Source organism: Aquarana catesbeiana, linkage group LG11 (genome assembly GCF_042186555.1).
Source record: "Aquarana catesbeiana isolate 2022-GZ linkage group LG11, ASM4218655v1, whole genome shotgun sequence".
NCBI classification, from domain to species: Eukaryota; Metazoa; Chordata; class Amphibia; order Anura; family Ranidae; genus Aquarana; species Aquarana catesbeiana.
The window spans coordinates 17688851-17711890 of NC_133334.1; the positions used below are offsets into that span (position 1 = coordinate 17688851).

At 49.8% G+C, this 23040-nt stretch overlaps 1 protein-coding gene across 2 annotated transcripts; it reads left to right on the plus strand.

Moving 5' to 3' along the window:
- Nucleotides 1-846: 846 nt before the first annotated feature.
- Nucleotides 847-22431, plus strand: SVIP (small VCP interacting protein). Of its 2 annotated transcripts, XM_073604016.1 has the most exons (5): nt 847-1017; nt 5707-5766; nt 9467-9517; nt 11736-11858; nt 16232-22431. In XM_073604016.1, the coding sequence occupies exons 1-5, from the start codon at nt 955-957 to the stop codon at nt 16244-16246; spliced, it is 312 nt and encodes a 103-aa protein (XP_073460117.1). In that variant the 5' UTR covers nt 847-954; the 3' UTR covers nt 16247-22431. The 2 variants fall into 2 exon arrangements, with proteins under 2 accessions (XP_073460117.1, XP_073460118.1); XM_073604017.1 differs by lacking the exon at nt 5707-5766 and having other exon boundaries at nt 858-1017.
- Nucleotides 22432-23040: the final 609 nt, after the last annotated feature.

Below are 23040 nucleotides of genomic sequence, written 5' to 3' on the forward strand. Positions count from 1 at the left end.
GTGTCATGTTGAACTTCCAGTGACCAGTATGAGAGAGTGAGAGCGATAACACCAAATTTAACACACCTGCTCCTCATTCACACCTGAGACCTTGTAACACTAACGAGTCACATGACACCGGGGAGGGAAAATGGCTAATTGGGCCCAATTTGGACATTTTCACTTAGGGGTGTACTGACTTTTGTTGCCAGCGGTTTAGACATTAATGGCTGTGTGTTGAGTTATTTTGAGGGGACAGCAAATTTACACTGTTATACAAGCTGTACACTCACTACTTTACATTGTAGACAAGTGTCATTTCTTCAGTGTTGTCACATGAAAAGATAGAAGAAAAGATTTACAAAAATGTGACTGAGGGGTGTACTTACTTTTGTGAGATACTGTATATATTGTTTTCAATCTAACACTTTTTCGGACTTTATTTCAATGTATTTACATTTAAACATCAATATCAGTTTCAGCCAAACACATCCTGAATTTTTGGTGACGGGAATTTTAATTTTGGTGCCCCTCTAATAATAATAATAATAATAATAATAATAATGGTCTATGGGGGGAGGGGGTGATCTGGATCTCTATTGGGTGATATTGGCATGCTGGGACTTGTAGTCCTCTCAGGTTCTCCCCCTCCCTCATTACAATCTCCAGTCTCAGCTCTTATTATACACATTTCTATCAGTCTCTCTCCACTCTGATGACGGAGCCGTTTCCCATTTCCGTCTCCTCTTCCCGATCCATGTTGTGTTGGTCTCCCCCATAGAGCTCCCTGTAGTTTGGTCTCCGGGAAAATGGCCGCTTCTCCTGTTTCTTATAGTCGGGAAAGAGGAGACGTGTCGGGGAAGGTCTCCGCCCCCTCCGGTTATAAGAACACGTGTTGTTGTGGCTGGCCGTAGAGCCCCTCCCCCCGCACTGTCCTGCCCTGATCTGTGTGGTGGAAGGAGGAGGAGGAGGAAGATGGGGATGTGTCTGCCATGTCTGGGGGGAGCCGCCGAGGATGTGATAGAGACTCCGGACCCGGTGAGACGGCAGGGGGTGTCAGGATGGGGGGGGGGAGGGGGTGTCAGGGGAAGAGGGAGGGGGGAAAGGGGTGTCGAGGGAGTGTCAGGGGAAGGAGGTGCAGGGGGTGTCAGGATGGGGGAGGGAGGATGCAGGGAGGGAGAGGGGTGTCGAGGGAGGGGGCAGAGGGGGTTGGGGGGGAGGGTGTCGGGGCAAGGGGTGTCGAGGGAGGAGGATGGGGGAGGGAGGGTGCAGGGGAGGGGGGAAAGGGGTGTCGAGGGAGGTTGCAGGGGGTGTCAGGGGAAGGAGGTGCAGGGGGTGTCGAGGGGGATGCGGGAGGGTGCACGGGATGGGGGAGGGAGGTTGCAGGGGGTGTCAGGGGAAGGAGGTGCAGGGGGTGTCGAGGGGGATGCGGGAGGGTGCACGGGATGGGGGAGGGAGGTTGCAGGGGGTGTCAGGGGAAGGAGGTGCAGGGGGTGCTGAGGGGGAGGTTGCACAAGATCGGGGAGGGAGGGTGTCGGGGGAAGAGGGAGGGTGCAGGGGGTATCGGGGGTTGAGGGGAAGGGGGGTGCAAGGGGTGTCAAGGGATGGGGGAGAGTGCAGGGGGTGTCAGGGCAAGGGGGAGGGAGGATACAGGGGGTGTCGGGGAAGGGGGTGCAAGGGGTGTCGAGGGAGGGGGATGGGGGTGGGTGTCAGGGGAAGGGGGAGGTTGCACGGGATGGGGGAGGGAGGGTGCAGGGGGTGTCAGGGGGAGGGGTGATAAGGGGGGGGTTGGAGTGTTCAGTGAGATGTGGGGGAGGGGGGTGCAGGGGTGTGAGGTGATGGGGTGGGGGGTTGTACTGATCAGTCAGGAATTGGTCACCATTGGTATCCTCCTATTATCATGGTAACCCGTAGCAACTGACCAGATCTCACACAGTACGGGATGTAGTGATCATGTGACCCGCCCTGTATAGAGATACTAATCATACTGCACAGAGCGTTCCCCCCCCCCCCCCCCCTTTCCTCCTCTTATATGGTGCCCCCCCCCCCCCCGTGCTCTCTGCTCCCCCTTCCTTCAGGTGCCTCCTCAGCAAGCCCCCCTGTGTGGCTCCGAGCCGGGCTGTGTGCCTCCATAGACACACACACCCCCCCCTGGTGTCCAGGATGTCCCAATGCCGCCCATAGATGGATTGGGGGAGGGGTACACAGCTGTAGCAAAATTTAAATATCAATATTGACAATAATTTATTAAAACAATGTTCATCTGAGCAATACAAATGATTAGTTATCCATCAACAATAAAATCCGTACATTTTAGTATTATTATTATTGTCACCAATCATAATAATAATTTTAAATGGTGTCTTGCGATCTACCAAATCAAAGTTCCCCTTTCTTCATATAGTATGATGAGAACGTCCATCACTGATCACATCCCAGACTAACGTGTGAGATTCAGAGATAAATCACATTCTGCTCAATCCCCTTAATCATCTGATGAATCTGCAGCAAAAATCTAAAAAAAACAAAAATTGTTAACAAAAGTGATGTGCTTATAAAATCAAATCCAAGGCTGAAATAATAATATATAAGCTACTAATGTCATCATCCGGCTCACAACATCCTATAGTGTGAATATAAACACATTTCATCCAATATAAATATTGATACAAAAGTCATCCATAAAGTGGATAGAAGTCGGTGATCGTCTGACCACTCCGGATCAGTTTTCAGCGTCCTTAATACAGAGATAATAGAATAATGATTAATAAAGGAACTATGGAGGGGCTGATCCTGAGGGTCTCTGCCACATCCCCCCCAAAAAAATGTGAAGAAACAGAAATGCCCCAAGTTGGATATTACTGGCAGGGAACCCCCAAAGGGTCAATAGATTGTGAATACAAATAAAGAAAAAAAATGTATAAAAATAGAAAAGTTATTCAATGTACAAAAAAATTATATACTAACATCTAAAAACATCAGTAGGATGGGAACGGTGTTGTCGAAATACAACTGCTGAGTGCTGCAGCAACCACAAATTCCGGCCGACCGAACGGTCAAAGACAGATCGGAGCCGCAACACAAACCCTACATGTTTCAGAAAACACAAAAAAAAAAATCTTTTTGTGTTTTCCCGAAACTTGTAGGGTTTGTGTTGCAGCTCCGATCTGTCTTTGAATTATCTGTGATCAGCGCAGCACCAACCCTCACTCCTAATATTTAATTTTGCCATTATTTAATATTCATTGCTGATTTTTATTGCTCATATTACTTTTTATTTTATTTTTGTTTTCATTTTCCTCCTCCTGGAATTGCGTGTGACTAAAAACACACATATTGCTTTTTCTCAAGTCGTCTTCCAGGACGGCACCCTGAGAGATGATTGGTCCCACCGGACAGGAAACGCAATCAAGAAAGAGGTCAATAAACCCCGCCCCCTCCCTGTGCTCCTCCCAGTTTTTGATTTGTTTCCCCCACAGCAAAACAGTTTTTGCTACTTTTTTTCTTAGAGCCGAGGCCCGAGGGTTGGAGGTCGTCCCCCCACCCCCCCCTGGGAGCCGGACCGCAGGCTTGGGAAGCTTCTGGGGGTGGTTTCATCACAGACCAAGGTTTACCTAGGGTTCCTGGTTGATTCGGTGACATAGAAGTTGGATGCCTAATGGGAGCAGTGTGGAACCTCCTAGAGCCCAGAGAGGTCTCCCGCAGGAACATTGAGGGTATTTGGGGTAATAACATCTTGCATTCCTGCAGTACCCTTTGCCCAGCTCCACACCAAGACTCTCCAGCGATTCCTACTTTCCTCTTGGGGGGGCCCATGGAGTTTGGGACCAGGTTCAGAAGGGCTCTTCCTCCATCTTCAGGGAACTCTTGGTGGTCAGGGAAGCCCTAAGAGCATTAAAAAAAAGATCCGGAAGAGAGATCCAGATCCAACGACGGTGGCTTTCTTGAATCGCCAGGGAGTAACCAGGTCTCGTACACTCGTGAGCTTAACTCAGGAACCAGGTCTCGTACACTCGTGAGCTTAACTCAGGAACCAGGTCTCGTACACTCGTGAGCTTAACTCAGGAACCAGGTCTCGTACACTCGTGAGCTTAACTCAGGAACCAGGTCTCGTACACTCGTGAGCTTAACTCAGGAACCAGGTCTCGTACACTCGTGAGCTTAACTCAGGAACCAGGTCTCGTACACTCGTGAGCTTAACTCAGGAACCAGGTCTCGTACACTCGTGAGCTTAACTCAGGAACCAGGTCTCGTACACTCGTGAGCTTAACTCAGGAGCTCCTACAGTGGCGGAACAGTGAATCCCCTCAATCCCTGCAGTTCATATAAGGGGGATCTACAACATGGAAGCGCACTACCTCAGTCAGCAGCCGATTCACCAGGGGGAGTGGGTGCAAAATCCAGAGGTGTTCTCTCTTGTGTGTCGGCCAGCCAGAGATTGGACCTCTTTTCTCGCAGAGGAAATGGAAGGGTGAGGAGATTCTTTTCCCTGTCCAGAGAAAAGGGATCTGAGGGGGTCCCCCCCCCCCTTAGCTTCTGTGTTATTGTTAGGATCAGAGCTGAATCAGTCAGCAGACTGATTCTGGTCGCTCCCTGGTGGCCCAAGAGGACCTGGTTCCCTACCCTGGGAAATTGGTCGGTGTTCTCCCCCGCAGCACTTACCGAAACGGCAGGACCTTCTCCTACAGAGTCCAGTTTGCCACCCAAACCCCGCATTCTTCAAACTGACGGTTTAGCTCTTGAAAAGGGAGATCCTGCGGCAGAGAGGATGCTCAGAGAGAGTAATCGTGACCCTTTTGCTGGGTTGGAAGCTGGTTACCAGATAAATTTACACCAGGGTCCGGGGAGTCTTTTTGTGCTGGTGTCTGGCAAAAGGGGCTTCCCAACAAGATATCCCTGCAATCCTGGACTTCCTCCAGGAAGGCGCGGATCAAGGCCTGGCAACTGAGACACCCGAGGTCCAAGTGGCAGCCCTGTCCAGCTTTTTGGACAGGAGACTAGCTTTGGATCCCCTGATGTGGCCTCACGTTTTCACAGGTCACGGGAGATTGTCCTTCCATCCTTCTCGGTCTGAGGGTTAACACAGAAGGAAAGATCTTTTCATTAGATGTCAGACAGTGTCTGTTGCTTTATTTAGACAGAATGGGGGAATTTAGAAAGTCCAATCACCTGTTAGGGCAGAAGAGAGGTGAGCAGGCTTTGAAAAAAAAACATAGCAAGGGTGGATTAGGCAGACCTTTACCGTAGCCTATGAACAAGCAGGTAGAACAGTCCCCGCTAACCTTAAGGCACACTCTACACGGTCTCTGGTGACCTCTTGGGCCATAGCATTGGTAGAGCAGATCTGTAGAGCAGCAACGTGGGCAAGCCAAAACACTTTCCTGAGGCACTACAGGGTGGAACTGCTGTCGCCTCAGTATCTGGCATTCGGTAGAAAAGTCCTACATGCTGTTGTCCTGCCCTAAGGTAGGCCTGAGCTACTTGCTCTTCTTCTCTCAGGGTGCCGTCCTGGAAGACGACTTGAGAAAAAGACCAGTTACACTTACCGGTAACGGTGTTTCTGGGAAGACTTCCAGGACGGCAGGCCTACTTCCCACCCGTCTTTTGTTTCGAGGTGTATGAACATTGAGGTTGTGTGCACTGGTTTGGGTCAATACTTTTCACAACTGAGGAGCACAAGGAGGGGGCGGGTTTTTTGACCTCTTTCTTGATTGTGTTTCCTGTTAGGTGGGACCAATCCTCTCTCAGGGTACCGTCCTGGAAGACTTCCCAGAAACGCCTATACCGGTATAAGTGTAACTGGTCGTTTTTTCTTGGTGTGTTTTTAATGTGTGACTGTTGACTATAATGTAATATAATGGAAATGCACCAAACAGGCAATGATGCTATAGGGCAGGAGTCTCCAAACTTTCTAAACAAAGGGCCAGTTTAGTGTCCTTCAGACTTTAGAGGGGCCGGACTGTGGCCAGTGGTAGTGGAAATCTTCTTGGCATCAGTGGGAGGAATAGTGCCCCTTCGTTTGGTGTCTGTGGGAGGAATAGTGCCCCTTCGTTTGGTATCTGTGGGAGGAATAGTGCCCCTTCGTTTGGTATCTGTGGGAGGAATAGTGCCCCGTCGTTGGTATCTGTGGGAGGAATAGTGCCCCGTCGTTGGTATCTGTGGGAGGAATAGTGCCCCGTCGTTGGTATCTGTGGGAGGAATAGTGCCCCGTCGTTGGTATCTGTGGGAGGAATAGTGCCCCGTCGTTTGGTGTCTGTGGGAGGAATAGTGCCCCGTCGTTTGGTGTCTGTGGGAGGAATAGTGCCCCGTCGTTTGGTGTCTGTGGGAGGAATGGTGCCCCGTCGGTGTCTGTGGGAGGAATAGTGCCCCTTCGTTTGGTGTCTGTGGGAGGAATAGTGCCCCTTCGTTTGGTGTCTGTGGGAGGAATAGTGCCCCTTCGTTTGGTGTCTGTGGGAGGAATAGTGCCCCGTCGTTTGGTGTCTGTGGGAGGAATAGTGCCCCGTCGTTTGGTGTCTGTGGGAGGAATAGTGCCCCGTCGTTTGGTGTCTGTGGGAGGAATAGTGCCCCGTCGTTTGGTGTCTGTGGGAGGAATAGTGCCCCGTCGTTTGGTGTCTGTGGGAGGAATAGTGCCCCGTCGTTTGGTGTCTGTGGGAGGAATAGTGCCCCGTCGTTTGGTGTCTGTGGGAGGAATAGTGCCCCGTCGTTTGGTGTCTGTGGGAGGAATAGTGCCCCGTCGTTGATGTCTGTGGGAGGAATAGTGCCCCTTCGTTTGGTGTCTGTGGGAGGAATAGTGCCCCGTCGTTGGTGTCTGTGGGAGGAATAGTGCCCCTTCGTTTGGTGTCTGGGAGGAATAGTGCCCCGTCGTTGGTGTCTGTGGGAGGAATAGTGCCCCTTCGTTTGGTGTCTGTGGGAGGAATAGTGCCCCTTCGTTTGGTGTCTGTGGGAGGAATAGTGCCCCGTCGTTGGTGTCTGTGGGAGGAATAGTGCCCCGTCGTTGGTGTCTGTGGGAGGAATAGTGCCCCGTCGTTGGTGTCTGTGGGAGGAATAGTGCCCCGTCGTTGATGTCTGTGGGAGGAATAGTGCCCCGTCGTTGATGTATGTGGGAGGAATAGTGCCCACGTTGTTTGGTGTCTGTGGGAGGAATAGTGCCCCTTCGTTTGGTGTCTGTGGGAGGAATAGTGCCCCGTCGTTTGGTGTCTGTGGGAGGAATAGTGCCCCGTCGTTGATGTCTGTGGGAGGAATAGTGCCCCTTCGTTTGGTGTCTGTGGGAGGAATAGTGCCCCGTCGTTTGGTGTCATTTGGCAGAATAGTGTCTTGTATCACTGGGACGATTGGTGTCCCAATCTAGATAAAGGCAGGCAAAGGGCCGCAGTTTGGAGACCATTGCTGTAGAGAATGGGACTGATGAATCTGTCCTTAGTCCCTTTCTGTCTCAAAGTGAGACATCAGTGGTCTGTTTAGACCCCTGATATTTCACCAAAGCCCCCCTCCCCTACGGTGTTCCAAAAAAATGTAAAAATACTGACACCAGTTGCGGAACCACCAGGGTTGCAAAGGTCTGGGCCCTGATGTTTCGCCACGGTGGGGGAACCCCAAGACAGCAGGATGGTGGCCCACTGCCGGACCGTAATAAAGGGTCCCACGATGGGAGGGAAGGGCCTTGGTTGGGGGCCCTTCATGGTTTCTTGCACTAGGGCCCTGGAAGTTACACCTCTGGCCCCGTATGTACGGTGTCACCTCCGGGCTCACTGGGTGCTGCACAGCCAGAGTCAGCCGATAAGAAAGTCCCTCGCTGAGCCGCCAGCTCCTGTTGCTAAGCTGCGAGAGGCCTGTCCATCGGAGTCACTGACACCCTCCATTGTATTACTGAGAAGAGCTGCTGTGTGATTAGAGAGGATTATAGTGTGTGAGCCGATAGGATATAGAGGAGGATCTACTCTGCTACTGGAGAACTACAAATCCCAGCATGCACTGAGAGGTGTGTCACCTGATCCGGACTGTTGGCTCTGTAGAGAGCATTGATGGCGTCTAGAAACACATAACAGCCAATCAGAATTGGGTTTACTTTCACTGGATAGTAGCTTTTTAGCACTTTTTTGGCTTCTTTAATAAAGTTATTTATATATATATATATATATATATATATATATATATATATATATATATATATATATATATATATATATATATATATATATATATAAAAAAAAAAATCCGGGTCAACCATAGGGTGTGTCCCCGGCTAAAAATATGCACTGTCACTGTACTAATGAACTCATGACACTGAGAATGGGGTTAAACATCTAGGGTTAAATTTGTGCCTAGCCAGTGTTTGTGTACTCTGTGCTGCTTTTACTAAGGGATGTGCTTTGCAGGGAAAGAAAATCCACCACATCCCCGCCGACAGGGCGGAGCTCTGTTCTGTGTGTCTGCCTGACGATTGGCGGGTGTTGGTGGACATCCATTGTCCGGCACCCGCAGATCGAAGCAGTGCGCCCCCCTGTGTGGAAATGCAGAATCTCTTATTTATATGTGATTCTGCACAGGGGGGCCGTCCTGTAGCAGTCTATGTGCTGTAGGGCGGATCTTAAAGCCGAGTTCCACCCAACTTCAGCACTTGGTCTTAAACGAAAGACCTCCCCTCGTTTTTGGATATTCAATATTTTATTACCTTACTAAAAAGGTGAATTTCCGTCCCAGCCTCGCCGTCCCATTTCCTCTTCTGACTCCTACTACAGAAATGTGTTTTTAGTTTTGGGTTGTGTTTTTTTTTTTTTTTTCTCTTAGCAAAAAAGAACACCCCAGTAGTGATTAAATAACACCAAATTGGCCTGGACAGGAAGAGGCTGGAAGTGCCCAGTATTGAGGTGGTTAAATATGGTGGATGTGGGGGGAGGGGTCAAGTGGTTTAAATATGGCAGATGGGGGGGGGGGGGTCAGGTGGTTAAATATGGCGGATGTGGGGGGAGGGGTCAGGTTGTTATATGGCAGATGTGGGGGGAGGGGTCAGGATGTTGTATATGGCGGATGTGGGGGGAGGGGTCAGGATGTTGTATATGGCGGATGTGGGGGGAGGGGTCAGGTTGTTATATGGCAGATGTGGGGGGAGGGGTCAGGATGTTGTATATGGCGGATGTGGGGGGAGGGGTCAGGATGTTGTATATGGCGGATGTGGGGGGAGGGGTCAGGTTGTTATATGGCAGATGTGGGGGGAGGGGTCAGGATGTTGTATATGGCGGATGTGGGGGGAGGGGTCAGGATGTTGTATATGGCGGATGTGGGGGGAGGGGTCAGGATGTTGTATATGGCGGATGTGGGGGGAGGGGTCAGGTTGTTGTATATGGCGGATGTGGGGGGAGGGGTCAGGATGTTGTATATGGCGGATGTGGGGGGGTGGGGGTCAGGATGTTGTATATGGCGGATGTGGGGGGAGGGGTCAGGTTGTTGTGGGAGGCGGCCTCTGATGGTATTTTTTTTTTCTCGCCAGGAGTTGAAGAGGAGACAGCTGGCGGAGGCGGCAGAGAAAAGGCAGATGGAGGTAAGATTTGGTCTCTCCATTATTTTACCCCAATCCAGAGATTCCCATCGGCCTTCCCCAGGCTGTCCAGGAACATTCAAATGATGGCAACTTTATTGACAAACAAGCAAGGAGAATCTCCCAGGGCGGAGCGCTTTGCTTGGTTGTCTCTGATAATAAAGTTGCCATTGTTTTGAAGTTTCCTGGAGTGCAGCCAATGTGTGGTATAGGATGAGCCCCCCGCCAGCGTTCAGCATCCGGGTCCCAGCCCAGGAGTCCCCACCATTTCTGTCATCTAAATGCATTCCGGGTGCATCAAACCTAAAGGACCACAATATCCTACAAGATGGTTTTCTTTCTAGAGCAGCCACAGCCTGAGTAGAGAAGCCTGTCCCCTGCCAGCATGCTGCAGAGAAGGAGTTTTGCTGTGTGTGTGTGGAAGCAGTGGTCTCTCTGCACTCAGAGGTCAAGCTCATACTTTCTGTGAGTGGAGAGCTCTGTCTCTGACCCATTAGTGGGTGTGTGGTACAGCTGCAGAGAGATCACTGCTTCCACAGCCAGCCAAGTACAGGGGCAAGGCCTGATAATCCTGAACAGGGCTTAGGGGGCATAACCAGAGACGGTAACGAGGTATAAACCAATGGCGGCTCTCCTCTCTGGTTGCTATAGGAATTTTCTCTGTTTGCTACCTGATGTCATTAAAGTTTTTCAATCAGGAGATTCAGTTTATTTCCTTTAACTTGAGCTGTTAATGTGGCCACACCCAGTACAATCTGATTGTACAGTAAGGGGGGGGGGGGGGGGACTCGGATAGAGACCCTGATGTAAGGGGGGGGACTCGGATGGAGACCCTGATGTAAGGGGGGGGACTCGGATGGAGACCCTGATTTAAGGGGGGGGGACTCGGATGGAGACCCTGATTTAAGGGGGGGGGACTCGGATGGAGACCCTGATTTAAGGGGGGGGGACTCGGATGGAGACCCTGATGTAAGGGGGGGGACTCGGATGGAGACCCTGATGTAAGGGGTGGGGGGGGGGACTCGGATGGAGACCCTGATGTAAGGGGTGGGGGGGACGACTCGGATGGAGACCCTGATGTAAGGGGTGGGGGGGGACGACTCGGATGGAGACCCTGATGTAAGGGGGGGGGGGCCTCGGATGGAGACCCTGATGTAAGGGGGGGGGCCTCGGATGGAGACCCTGATGTAAGGGGGGGGGACTCGGATGGAGACCCTGATGTAAGGGGGGGGACTCGGATGGAGACCCTGATGTAAGGGGGGGGGGGGCCTCGGATGGAGACCCTGATGTAAGGGGGGGGGACTCGGATGGAGACCCTGATGTAAGGGGGGGGGGACTCGGATGGAGACCCTGATGTAAGGGGGGGGACTCGGATGGAGACCCTGATGTAAGGGGGGGGGACTCGGATGGAGACCCTGATGTAAGGGGGGGGGACTCGGATGGAGACCCTGATGTAAGGGGGGGGACTCGGATGGAGACCCTGATGTAAGGTGGGGGGGACTCGGATGGAGACCCTGATGTAAGGTGGGGGGGACTCGGATGGAGACCCTGATGTAAGGTGGGGGGGACTCGGATGGAGACCCTGATGTAAGGTGGGGGGGACTCGGATGGAGACCCTGATGTAAGGTGGGGGGGACTCGGATGGAGACCCTGATGTAAGGTGGGGGGGACTCGGATGGAGACCCTGATGTAAGGTGGGGGGGACTCGGATGGAGACCCTGATGTAAGGTGGGGGGGACTCGGATGGAGACCCTGATGTAAGGTGGGGGGGACTCGGATGGAGACCCTGATGTAAGGGGGGGGGGGGGACTCGGATGGAGACCCTGATGTAAGGGGGGGGGGACTCGGATGGAGACCCTGATGTAAGGTGGGGGGGAACTCGGATGGAGACCCTGATGTAAGGTGGGGGGGGAACTCGGATGGAGACCCTGATGTAAGGTGGGGGGGACTCGGATGGAGACCCTGATGTAAGGTGGGGGGGGACGACTCGGATGGAGACCCTGATGTAAGGGGGGGACTGATTTGAATTTGTTTTAGCCCTCAGATATTGGTAAATGATCTGTAAAGTTGGGGGACCCCGGATCTGTCATTTCTATCCGGTTGGGTCTCCTCCAGCATTGTGTAGTTGTGGGAGATCTGCAGACGATTGTACAGTCAGATTGGGACATCTGTGGCCACTGTGAGGATTTATGGATGACTTTTCTCCTCTGTGTGATTTCAGACTGTTAATCGGGGCATTAAGAACCCGATCTCTGTGGAGCAGAAGAAGAAGAAGAAAGAGGAAGTGGAGAAGATGACGAGTGAGGCCGCGCCCGCCGGTGGTGGGGGAGGAGGCGGATTGCGGGTAGGTGGAACAATGGAGGCCGGACGGGTAAAGAACTCCCAGCCAGCAGCTAAAAACCTTTATGTGAAATATAGAATGTATCCAGAAGTCGGAACGTTCTATAAATTCTCCCGATCCCACTGCAGGGACTTTTATAGCGGGTCCCGGGGGGACTGGAGCCTTTCCCATGTTGTAGTATGGGGGATCCTCCTTCCCTACAGATCGAATGATTCCTGTAGATTGCAGTCCAATTTCATCCCTTATATTAGACCCAGTGATGTCATCACTGGGTCTCTGTACTTTTCTATGCATTGCATGGTTGGTGGGACGGGCTGGCAGCGGGCTGTACATAGCTCCCTGAAAACATCGCAGCCCCCTCCCCCCCGTCGCCTTAGTACTCCTCTCCAGACCGCTCAGTCCTGATACAAAAAACAGGGGGCTGAGCTGTCAGGATAGGAGGGGAGGTTCTCCAACAGGCAACGCCGGGCCCTTCCGTCCATTTCTAGTCTGGCTGGAATGTGTTGTATGTCAGCTGGAGGTATAACATTACACTGAGGGGGGGATCCATCCCCAGAGATTGTTTGTATCGTATACATGCCTTGTGTGTGGTGTAAACACTCTGTATTTGTATGTGCTTCTAATTCCTGTAAAACCGGCTCTGATCGCCTGCAGGGTATGGAATAATTACAGCTGTATTTATATTGGCTGAACACTGCTGACCTAAGGAATGGGAGATTTTATATGTCAAATACTCTGCACTGCTGGAGGACTCTGCTCCTTCCACCTATCTAACTTTCCTCTCCTAAAATATTGGGAACGCTCCCAGCGTGAGGACCTCACATTTGCAGCTGCACCCTACGCGTTACGTCCTTGGGACTGCATCATAGGGTCTGCATGAGGATTGGGGGTTTGTTTTATAGTCTTCTACTGCTGGAGAACTCTCCTCCCTCCTCTAGAACCCTCCTCTCCTGAAATACTCTCCTCCCCAAAATACTCTGCTCTTTCCTCCATAACTCTCCTCTCCTGAAATGCTCTGCTCTGCTGGAGAACTCCGCACCTTCCTCTAGAACTCCGCACCTTCCTCTAGAACTCCGCACCTTCCTCTAGAACTCCGCACCTTCCTCTAGAACTCCGCACCTTCCTCTAGAACTCCGCACCTTCCTCTAGAACTCCGCACCTTCCTCTAGAACTCCCCACCTTCCTCTAGAACTCCGCACCTTCCTCTAGAACTCCCCACCTTCCTCTAGAACTCCCCACCTTCCTCTAGAACTCCCCACCTTCCTCTAGAACTCCCCACCATCCTCTAGAACTCCCCCCCTTCCTCTAGAACTCTGCTCTCCCAAAATAATCTGCTCCTTTCTATAGAACTCTGCTCTCCTCCCCAAAATACTCTGCTCTGCTCCTTCCTCCATAACTCTCCTCTCCTGAAATACTCTGGTCTGCTGGAGGACTGTCCTCCTTCCTCCATAACTCTCCTCTCCTGAAATACTCTGCTCTGCTGGAGGACTGTCCTCCTTCCTCTAGAACTCTCCTCTCCTGAAATACTCTGCACTGCTGGTGGAAAGCCGCTGGCACTCAGGTTCTCACATTTCAGGATTTCCCTTATTTATAAATGGCTCCCTATGGCTCTGTTACTTTTTTTTTTTTTTTCTTTTTTTAATCCTGCATTTCCTGCTGCAGACACAAGGTGGCGGAGGAGATCCTCCTGTCTAGATTGATAGGATTACTTTCCCGAAGCCTCGGGTGAAGCAGACAGGCAGCAGGAAAGCTGTGACACGTTCGCTGAGATGAATGACCTTTCCTACGCCTTCTGTCTGCCAGAGAGGAGCTTGTAGGATGGATTTAACAGGCCGCGTTCTTCAGGGACGCAGGCCATTACCTTAATGCGGCTCTGCTCACCTTCACCCACACAGCGCAGTCGGCTTCCTTGTTGGAATGTTATTAGGCAGACATTTCACACGGATCCTCCGTCATCCCGATTCTCCCCAGTCTCTGCACCCGCCATGTACAGCCCATGGAGATCGGGAGTTGTAGTACTCTGTGGAGGCTTTAGGGAGTGTTTCTAGTCTTCACTTATTCACATGTACTGGGAGAGAACCCCCAACCTTTGTAAGCCTCATCCAAATGAGCTCAGGAAATAATCCATTTGGATTCAGTGCCCCCCGCCCCCCCTTTATATCACATCCTTTCTTCACAGCAATGTCCTCAGCCCCCCCCTTTCGTAGCATTTCCCCTGCATCCCTTTACAGCCGTGTCCTACCATCTTCACAGTCCTACCTTGCAGAGGGCGAGAGGCGCCGCAGTTCTGGATGGAGGTTGGGAGTTGCCCAACTTGTTCTGTTAGAAAGGTAGTGGTTGGTTGTTAGGACTGCCCTGCATCCTAGCAACCAACCACCCACTTGTTAGCTTGGGCAGCTCCTCCCCTCCGTCCAGAACCGCCGTGTCTCCCACCTTCCACCCTGCTGTGCAAACAGCCCCGGGGGGTGGGAACGGAACGGAAAGGGGATATAAAGGATGCTGGGCAAGAGAGGGACTGTGGTGGTCTGGATGGGACTTTCACTCCTGATGCGGACCGCTGTCTGCCATTTAGTGATGTTGGTTATAGAGCTCTTCCAATATTGTGGTAAGTTTGGGTAAGACCCTTTTTGTTCCAGCAGGACTGTGCCCCTGTATACAAAACCAGCTCCATAAATACATGGTTTGGTGTGGAGGAACTCGAGTGTCCTGCACAGAGCCCTGACCTCAACCCTTCTATACACCTTTTGAGATGAATTGGAGCAAGCTTCTTCTCATCCAACATCTCCATATTGACATGGCTTGATAAGTTCAGGGTGGAGGAATTCGAGTGGCCTTCAAGGCCCTGAACTCAACCCTACTGAACACTTTTGGGATGAATTGGAAGACCCTATGTTCCTAAACCAGCATCCGCACTAATTAACTATTTTCCAACATTGTTGTACGTTTGGGGAAGACCCTTTTCTGTTCCAGCATGACTGTGCCCCTGTGCACAAAGCCAGCCTGGTATGGAGTAAATTGAATGTCCTGCACAGAGCCCTGACCTCAACCCTACTGAACCTATTTGGGATGAATTGGTACAAGTCAGATCTTCTCATCCAACATCTCCATAATGATATGGTTTGACCAGTCTGGTATGGGGGAGCTTGAGTGTCCTGCACAAAGCTCTGACCTCAACCCTACTGAACACCTTTGGGATGAATTAAAATGAGTCAGGTCTTCTCATCCGACATCTGCATAAAGACATGGCTTGATGAGTTCAGGGTGGAGAAACTTGGATGGCCTTCAAGGACCTGACCTCAACCCTACTGAACATCTTTTGGGATGAATTGGCATGAGCCAGGTTTTCTCATCCAACATCTCCATAAAGACATGCTTTGACCAGTTATTGTGAAGGTACTTTAGCGTCCTGCACAAAGCGCTGACCTTGACCCTACTGATCACCTTTGGGATGAATTGGAAGATCCCATGTCCCTGAATTAGCATCCAGACAAGTTTTATACATCATCAATGCAACATAAGCTAAAGTGTGAAGGATTCCATCACTTCATTTCAGGAAAGTCAGGACCAGACTTGGCTATATGCTCACCTTTTGAGATGAATTAAAGCAAGCTTCTTCTTCTCATCCAACATCTCCATATTGACATGGCTTGATAAGTTTAAGGTGGAGGAACTTGAGTAGCGTTCAAGGCCCTGAACTCAACCCATTATGAACCCCTTTGGAATGAATTGGAATGAGTCAGGTCTTCTCATCCGACATCTCCATAAAGACATGGTTTGAGTTCAGGGTGGAGGAACTCGGGTGGCCTTCAAGGACCTGACCTCAACCCTACTAAACACCTTTTGGGATGAACTGGAATAAGCCATGTCTTCTCATCCAACCTCTCCATAAAGACATGGTTTGACCTGTTGTTGTGAAGGAACTTTAGTGTCCTGCACAGAGCCCTGACCTCGACCCTACTGATCACCTTTGGGATGAATTGGAAGATCCCATGTCCCTGAATTAGCATCCAGACAAATTTTATACATCATCAATGCAACATAAGCTAAAGTGTGAAGGATTCCATCACTTCATTTCAGGAAAGTCAGGACCAGGCTTGGCTATATGCTCACAGCTTTCTTTACAGATGATCATAAGGTCTTCGCTTTCCAACCACCGATGTCCACTTTGTGCTCTTACTCTTTTAGCCTCTTCACTTTGGGTTGATATTGATGGGTTCCCCTGGGTGGAGTTGGGGGTCGTACCCACTCTCACTCCCTCCTTTTTTTATTTTTCTCACAGATATTAGAAGAAAAAAATGTAATTTGTGGATTTGAATATTAAAGAAAAATAATAATATGGCGAGGTTTTAATACGACTTTAATGTTTTGTCTTCCAGTGGCAGGTTGGCTAGCGATTTTGGCGGATCCGGAAGATGATGTTGCAGAATTTCGTTCATGGAACAATTGTCTGGCTTTTGCTGTTTGCATATTGTGGTTCCTGGAGACAGTCGGTGACGCTGCGGGTGGCGGCCTGACCTCTGCAGTCTATCGCTTCGCAGTCCGTTTTTCTTAAATCCAAGCTGCTAACACGGATCTCCACTGCCCATCATCCCACCAGAGACTTCGTCTGTTAGTGACCTGCCGTGCAAAACTTTATATAAGCTGACCAGACTGAGGGATTTAGGACTGACAGTTGTCTCCAATTAAAAGCCCAATTATCACCAAAACTTTTTTTTTTCTTTTGGATAGAGCAGGAAAGCTGTAAAGGCAAGTTTTTTTGCTGTTGGTGTCCCCATTTGGGAGATCTCTCCTTATTTCCTGTCGCAGTCACACAGCAGGAAGTGGGAAGAAATCTCCCTACTTCTTTTACATGTATTATACAAAACAAGAAGTGAGGGAAACCCTTCCCAGTCCCCCACCCTCCAACATAGATATTGTACAGGAAGTGAGGGGAAGCCCTTCCCCTCCAACAGGGACACCATAAATAACTTGAGGGGATTCCCCACCCATAAGGGCATAGAACAGAAAGTGGGCAGATCCCCCCCCCCCCCTTCACCACCAAGAGGGACACCATACAAAAAGTGAGGGGATTCCCCACCCATAGGGGCATAGAACAGGAAGTGAGGGGAACCCCCCTTAATAGGGGCATAGAACAGGAAGTGAGGGTAACCCCCCTTAATAGGGGCATAGAACAGGAAGTGGGGGGAACCCCTCCCACAGGGCTACAGACAGAAGTAAAAACTTATTTTCCAGTATAGAGGGGAAAATGGTGAGCCTCTGTCAGAATCTTATTACTGTGTCCCCATGAGGGTGATTTTTTTTTTCCCCTCACTTCCTGTCCAGATAATAAGTAACTGAACAAGAAGAGAAATCTCCGTTCTATTCCTTCCCTACGCTCTCCAGCGTTTAAAGCAGAACTCCACTCCAAAGTTATAAAAGCAGCTTTTGCTTCAACAGTTTAGAGCTGTGCCCATGCAGTAATTCCTTCCCGCCACTAGATGTCCCCAGTCTTCTGGCTTGAGTGACAGCCAGCATCGTACATCCTGCTTTCCCCTAAGCCTAGGCTGTCATTGACCCGCCCCCTAGTGGGATGTCATTACACCAGGCTGGGCCCAGAGTATTATTGTGCTGAATGGTGTTCACATGTCATTACACCAGGCTGGAGCAAGGACCGCTCACCGACCTAGGAAAAGCAGAGAGATCTGCGATATAATCAGACCGACCAGAATAACCTTCTATTGTTTGATTTAAAAAAAAAAAGGGGGGGGGGACTGGAATTGGAGTTCTGCTTTAAAGATGAAAAAATTTTGTTTGATTTTGGGCTTTAAGTTGGTGACATACACTCTTGAGATTGTTCTCGTGTTGTTGAGGAAACCTGATTATATATAGATATATACATAAAAATAGATTATAAACCGATGTGTCTGACAGAGAACTCGTCTGTGTTGCTCATCGCAACCAATAACCATTGTCCATCCCGCACCAGATATGTAGCCATTCAAGCTGCATTCTGCTTTGCTGAACTTCTGCGAGCTTAGTGACATCAAACAAGATTTATCCGACATCTGCTCCTCATATCTAACGCATTTCGCCGATATGGGCCTGGTCATAGACTAAGACCCCTAGAATGAAGCCTTTGTTGTGGATGAAATGTGTCAGCAGCGTGGTCCTGTCATACCAGGTCATTCCGACATCTGCTTCCTGTAACTGACTCATTTCGCCCATAATATGAGCCTAGTCCGACTAAGACCCCTATGATGAAGCCTTTGTTGTGGCTGAAGCATGTGCGGGGTGTTGTCTTGTCATACAAGGTCAATCCGACATCTGCTTCCCATAACTAATGCATTTCACCCATAATATGGGCCTAGTCGTAGACTAAGACCCCTATGATGAAGCCTTTGTTGTGGGCAAAACGCCTGGGAGGTGGGGTCATGTCAGACAAGGTCAACTTGATATCTGATCCCCATAACTGATGCATTTTGCCCATAATATGGGCCCTAGTCATAGACTGACCCCTATGATGAAGCCTTTGTTGTAGGTGAAATGCCTGGGAGGTGGGGGTCATGTCAGACATCTGCTCCCCATAATAATATGGGCTTGGTCATAGATTAAGACTCCTATGAAGCCTTTGTTGTGGGCGAAACATGTCGGAGGTGGAGGTCATGTCTGGAGGGAGAGGAGCAATCTGACTGAACTTGTAATTCAGCTAAAAAAATAAAAAGTAAAGCAGAGTGCAGCTTCATTGTTTATATATCCTTCAGAGAAGAGGCAGATCCTGGAAAGGTTGAGGTTGCTTAGAGAAGTGCCCTTTGTGTCCATTCCCCAACAAGAATGACGGGAACCCGGCTGCTTCTGACGATGCTCACACTCTTTATACATGTGGCCCCCAAATGAAGGACTATTGGCTCTATGTGTGAATGGTATTCCAGAGGTATGACAACCAATCAGATTCTGCCTTGGGACACCGGCAGCTGGAATCTCATTGGTCGACTTTGGCAATACTGACCGCTCCCCCATTGCCGCATTTCCGCCCTTCAGTTGTTTTATAGTACAGGTCTGAGTCTGATTGGTTACTCTGAAGCAACACAGACAGTTCCTCCTGTGTCAAGCTGTGCGATAAGAGTGGCTCATTTTTTAATTTTTTTTTTTAAAGAGGACCTGTCACTTTGGAAGTATTGATCAGTCGGATAGTAGGTATGACCTTTTCTTTATATTATTTTGGAATTTTACATTCTTGGAGTGACCCATAGCTGAGAGTCAGGCCTATGATGTCTCTTAATTCCTCCTATCACAGCAACCTTCTCCCTACAGCTCTTAAAGAGAACCTGTCAGGACAGGAACATGGGAGCTAGCGTATCTTATCCCTGGCTGTAATTACTGAATAGGAATAGGGGGCCAGCCAGTGACAGTGCAGACCCTTGTCTCACCAAGGGTGAGGATGACAGCCCAAAACCCTGCACCTAGACTGTTCCTGAAAATCAGCCTATGGTGTCTAATCCCTCCTATTGAAGCCACCTGCTTCTTACAGTTCTTAAAGAGAACCTGACAGGAACATGGGACAGGCCAGTTGGTAGCTTATCTCCCTGTCCCTGGCTTTGATTTCTACCGAAGGAGAGTCCAGCTAGAGACTATGCGGTCAACGTCTGCATCACTCGCCCAGGATGAGGACCTAGAAACCTGCTCCTCAACATTTCCTCATTAATTCTAATACAAGAGATAGATGGGAATGTTCTATTTACTCTATCATTCACTGAGACACACCGCTTCAGTCGTTCGATGTGTGGGTTTATATTGCTGCCTGCAGGAGGAGGATACTAGGTGCAATAATAAAAGCTACCTGAGGGGGCCAGCACCACCCAAACCCATACTTGCATAGAGATCATCTCTTTTATCCTAGAATCCAAGGATGAAGGACCCCTCACGCTCCCTGCTCCTTGGTTCCAGTCTTGGGTGTTCTACTGTTTTCAGTTTCTCCTTGAGTTTTTTTAGGGCGAGTAGTACTTTGCCCTCCCCCTCCCATCAAGCCTTAGTCTCTAAGACTCGCTCAATGGTGACCTACAAAATATGGAGGAAGCGGCAAATGGAGTTTCTCTGGTTGCCCTTGGTCGTCATCGTCAGGGGTGTTCCGAATAATCCTATGCCGTTGGTGCCGGAACCCACTGTAATAGGCAATAAAAGGTTTTTGCCCCAATGGTTGGAGATGAGATAAGATCAGCAGAGCCATCCCTGTAGACAGGACATCAAAGGTTGATGTTTTTTGGTCGTAAAGTTGACATAAAGCTCAGTCAATGCATGTTTTGGGTCTTCAAGGTCCTCTTCTTCAGGACGGGTGTTTAGAACACTTCAATACAACAAATGGAGAGAACTTCCTCCCTGAGGTTTGTCATTTGTCCTCCATTGCTGTCTTATATGTCCTATACACCCCGCCTGAAGAATTGGCCCCTATATACCACCATGAAGGTTTATAATCAATAAGCATCATGCTTTTTCAGTTCTGTTTTTAATGGGCACCTCAACTGGTCTTATTCCCCCATCTTCAACTTTTGGGACAATAAAAAAAAACCTTCCATTGCAAGACAGTGACCTGTCCAGGTTTTGGGTGCAAGTTTGTGCCAGTAGCGGATTGGCCATCCCTTAAGGGCAGGGGTCTCCAAACTTTCTAAACAAAGGGCCAGTTTAGGAAAACGGAAATCGTACCCAAGCTCAACTGCTTTATTCCTTAGATAAAGTTCTGAAGACCGGTGCTCAGGCTGGGATGTTTAGTCCCCAATACAGTCTATTCAAAGCAAAAATTCAGTCCGGCCCCACTAAAGCCCGAAGGACAGTAAACTGGCCACTCGGTATACTCTTCGCCAATCTTTATTGACTACATAGAATGTGTTTCAGCCTCATATGAGGCAGCCTGTATTGGCCGAAACGCATTCGAATTCTGTGTACTGTACTGATTTTATGTAGCAGTCAATAAAGATCGACAAGAAGAGTATACCGAGTGGTTGGCTTTTTTTTTTTTTTTTTTGCTTTGAAAGGGCCAGTTTACTGTCCTTCAGGCTTTAGGGGGGGCGGACTGTGGCTGGTGGGAGTAGAAAATACCCTGTCGTCAATGAAAGTAACCGTTATCTGATTGTTGGTGTCAGTGGGAGGAATAGTGCCCCATTGTTGGTGTCAGTGGGAGGAATAGTGCCCCATTGTGGGGTGAATAGTGCCCCATTGTTGGTGTCAGTGGGAGGAATAGTGCCCCATTGTGGGGCGAATAGTGCCCCATTGTTGGTGTCAATGGGAGGAATAGTGCTCCAAGGGCCAGATAAAGACAAGCAAAGGACTGCAGTTTGGAGACCACTGCCTTAGGCTCACCTGGTGTTTACTTAGTATTTTCTGCCCTCCCCTCATGGAAACTGCTTGTGGCCCCTCTAACACATCTTAGTAAAGCTGTGTCCCTCAACAAATAAAGTTTTTTTTGTTTTTTGCTCTTAACCAAATGTTTTTTTTTTCTCTTCATTTTTGGAGACCGCTACAGCTGCGCTGCTCTGGTTTGTTCAGCCTGTTGCCTGTAGGATTGTTCCCCCTTGTGCTACTACTAGCTGAAGACACTAGGTGGCACCAGTCCCCTTAAGTTGCTTTGTTGTTGCATCTCATGTCCTGCAGGTGGCGATAAAAACCGACATGTCCAATGACTGAAGCTATGATTAGATAAGTCCAATTCAAACTCATCCAAGGCAAAGTGAGGGGTTCTCTTGCTAGCAATCCCTGCTTAATACACCTCTGAGCCTTCAGAAATACTTGTTATTGGATGCGAGGCCCTCTCCTTATTCTCCCAGAATGCACTTGTCAGACCAGGTCTGATCGTGGTCACCTGATGGAGAGGAGATGGTCAGGAACCCCGTGTAAGCCAATACACAGACCAATGCCGATCTTATACAGCTTACATTTATGGAGCTGCAAGTAGGGTTGGGGGGGTTCCCTATGAAGAGTACCTGTCATTGCCCTTGTAGGCTGAAGCTCTGGCCTATATTACCAGTACATCAAAGAAATATTTATAACTTTTATCCGTCTGATTGTTGAATAAGCGATTTCCAAAGTGTACAGGTCCTCTGTAGAGTGTACCGGTATTGTGCGCAAAGTGACGGCTACGGTTGGATTAATAACTGTGCGGGGGGGGGGGGGCCCCCAATCATTTCCGACGTGGCCGACTGAGGACACTTTCAGCCAATCAATATGCTTGCAGACGGCGATCCACCCAATACCACCGCCATGCTGCTGCCTGTTATTTTCAGCCGATCCGCTCGCTGGCGACCCGTTAAGGTGCGATCGGAATCCGCCAATGTTCACACTGCCAATGTGCATAGTGCCTCGTGATGTTGCTGAGAGGGGGGGGGGCATCCCCATTGGCCCCCCAGAATGGGGGCCACTTTCGCTGATACCGGTTTGACAGGTACACTTTAAATGCATTCCTTGCGTGAAGCGACACTCGCTGGTCACACCTGTGGAGGAATTCTGTTCAGTGTTTGGTCAGGTTTGAAGTATAAGCTGTGATATTTATATAAAATGTTATATTATATTAACCTGTTTATTTAATTCTATAAAATTATCCTTTCACTGACACCCGTGTCCTTGTCTTCTTTCCTGAAGCTCACAATCTTCCACATGTATCACTGTGCCGCATAATTCAGGGTGCAAAGGGTTCCCACCATCCCTGTGCCCATTATGAGGAGTTCCCACCATCCCTGTGCTGAGTTCCCGGGTCTGTACACCCGCTGTGCCCATTATGAGGGGTTCCCACCATCCCTGTGCTGAGTTCCCGGGTCTGTACACCTGCTGTGCCCATTATGAGGGGTTCCCACCATCCCTGTGCTGAGTTCCCGGGTCTGTACACCCGCTGTGCCCATTATGAGGGGTTCCCACCATCCCTGTGCTGAGTTCCCGGGTCTGTACACCTGCTGTGCCCATTATGAGGGGTTCCCACCATCCCTGTGCTGAGTTCCCGGGTCTGTACACCTGCTGTGCCCATTATGAGGGGTTCCCACCATCCCTGTGCTGAGTTCCTGGGTCTGTACACCCGCTGTGCCCATTATGAGGGGTTCCCACCATCCCTGTGCTGAGTTCCCGGGTCTGTACACCTGCTGTGCCCATTATGAGAGGTTCCCACCATCCCTGTGCTGAGTTCCCAGGTCTGTACACCTGCTGTGCCCATTATGAGGGGTTCCCACCA

Excerpts from the sequence above, each read along its gene's own strand:
- SVIP (XM_073604016.1), top strand. The coding sequence starts at position 955 with ATGGGGATGTGTCTGCCATGTCTGGGGGGAGCCGCCGAGGATGTGATA. Across the intron at positions 1,018-5,706 it reads TGATAGAGACTCCGGACCCG|GTGGGACCAATCCTCTCTCA; the intron begins GTGAGACGGCAG and ends GTTTCCTGTTAG. Across the intron at positions 9,518-11,735 it reads CAGAGAAAAGGCAGATGGAG|ACTGTTAATCGGGGCATTAA; the intron begins GTAAGATTTGGT and ends GTGTGATTTCAG.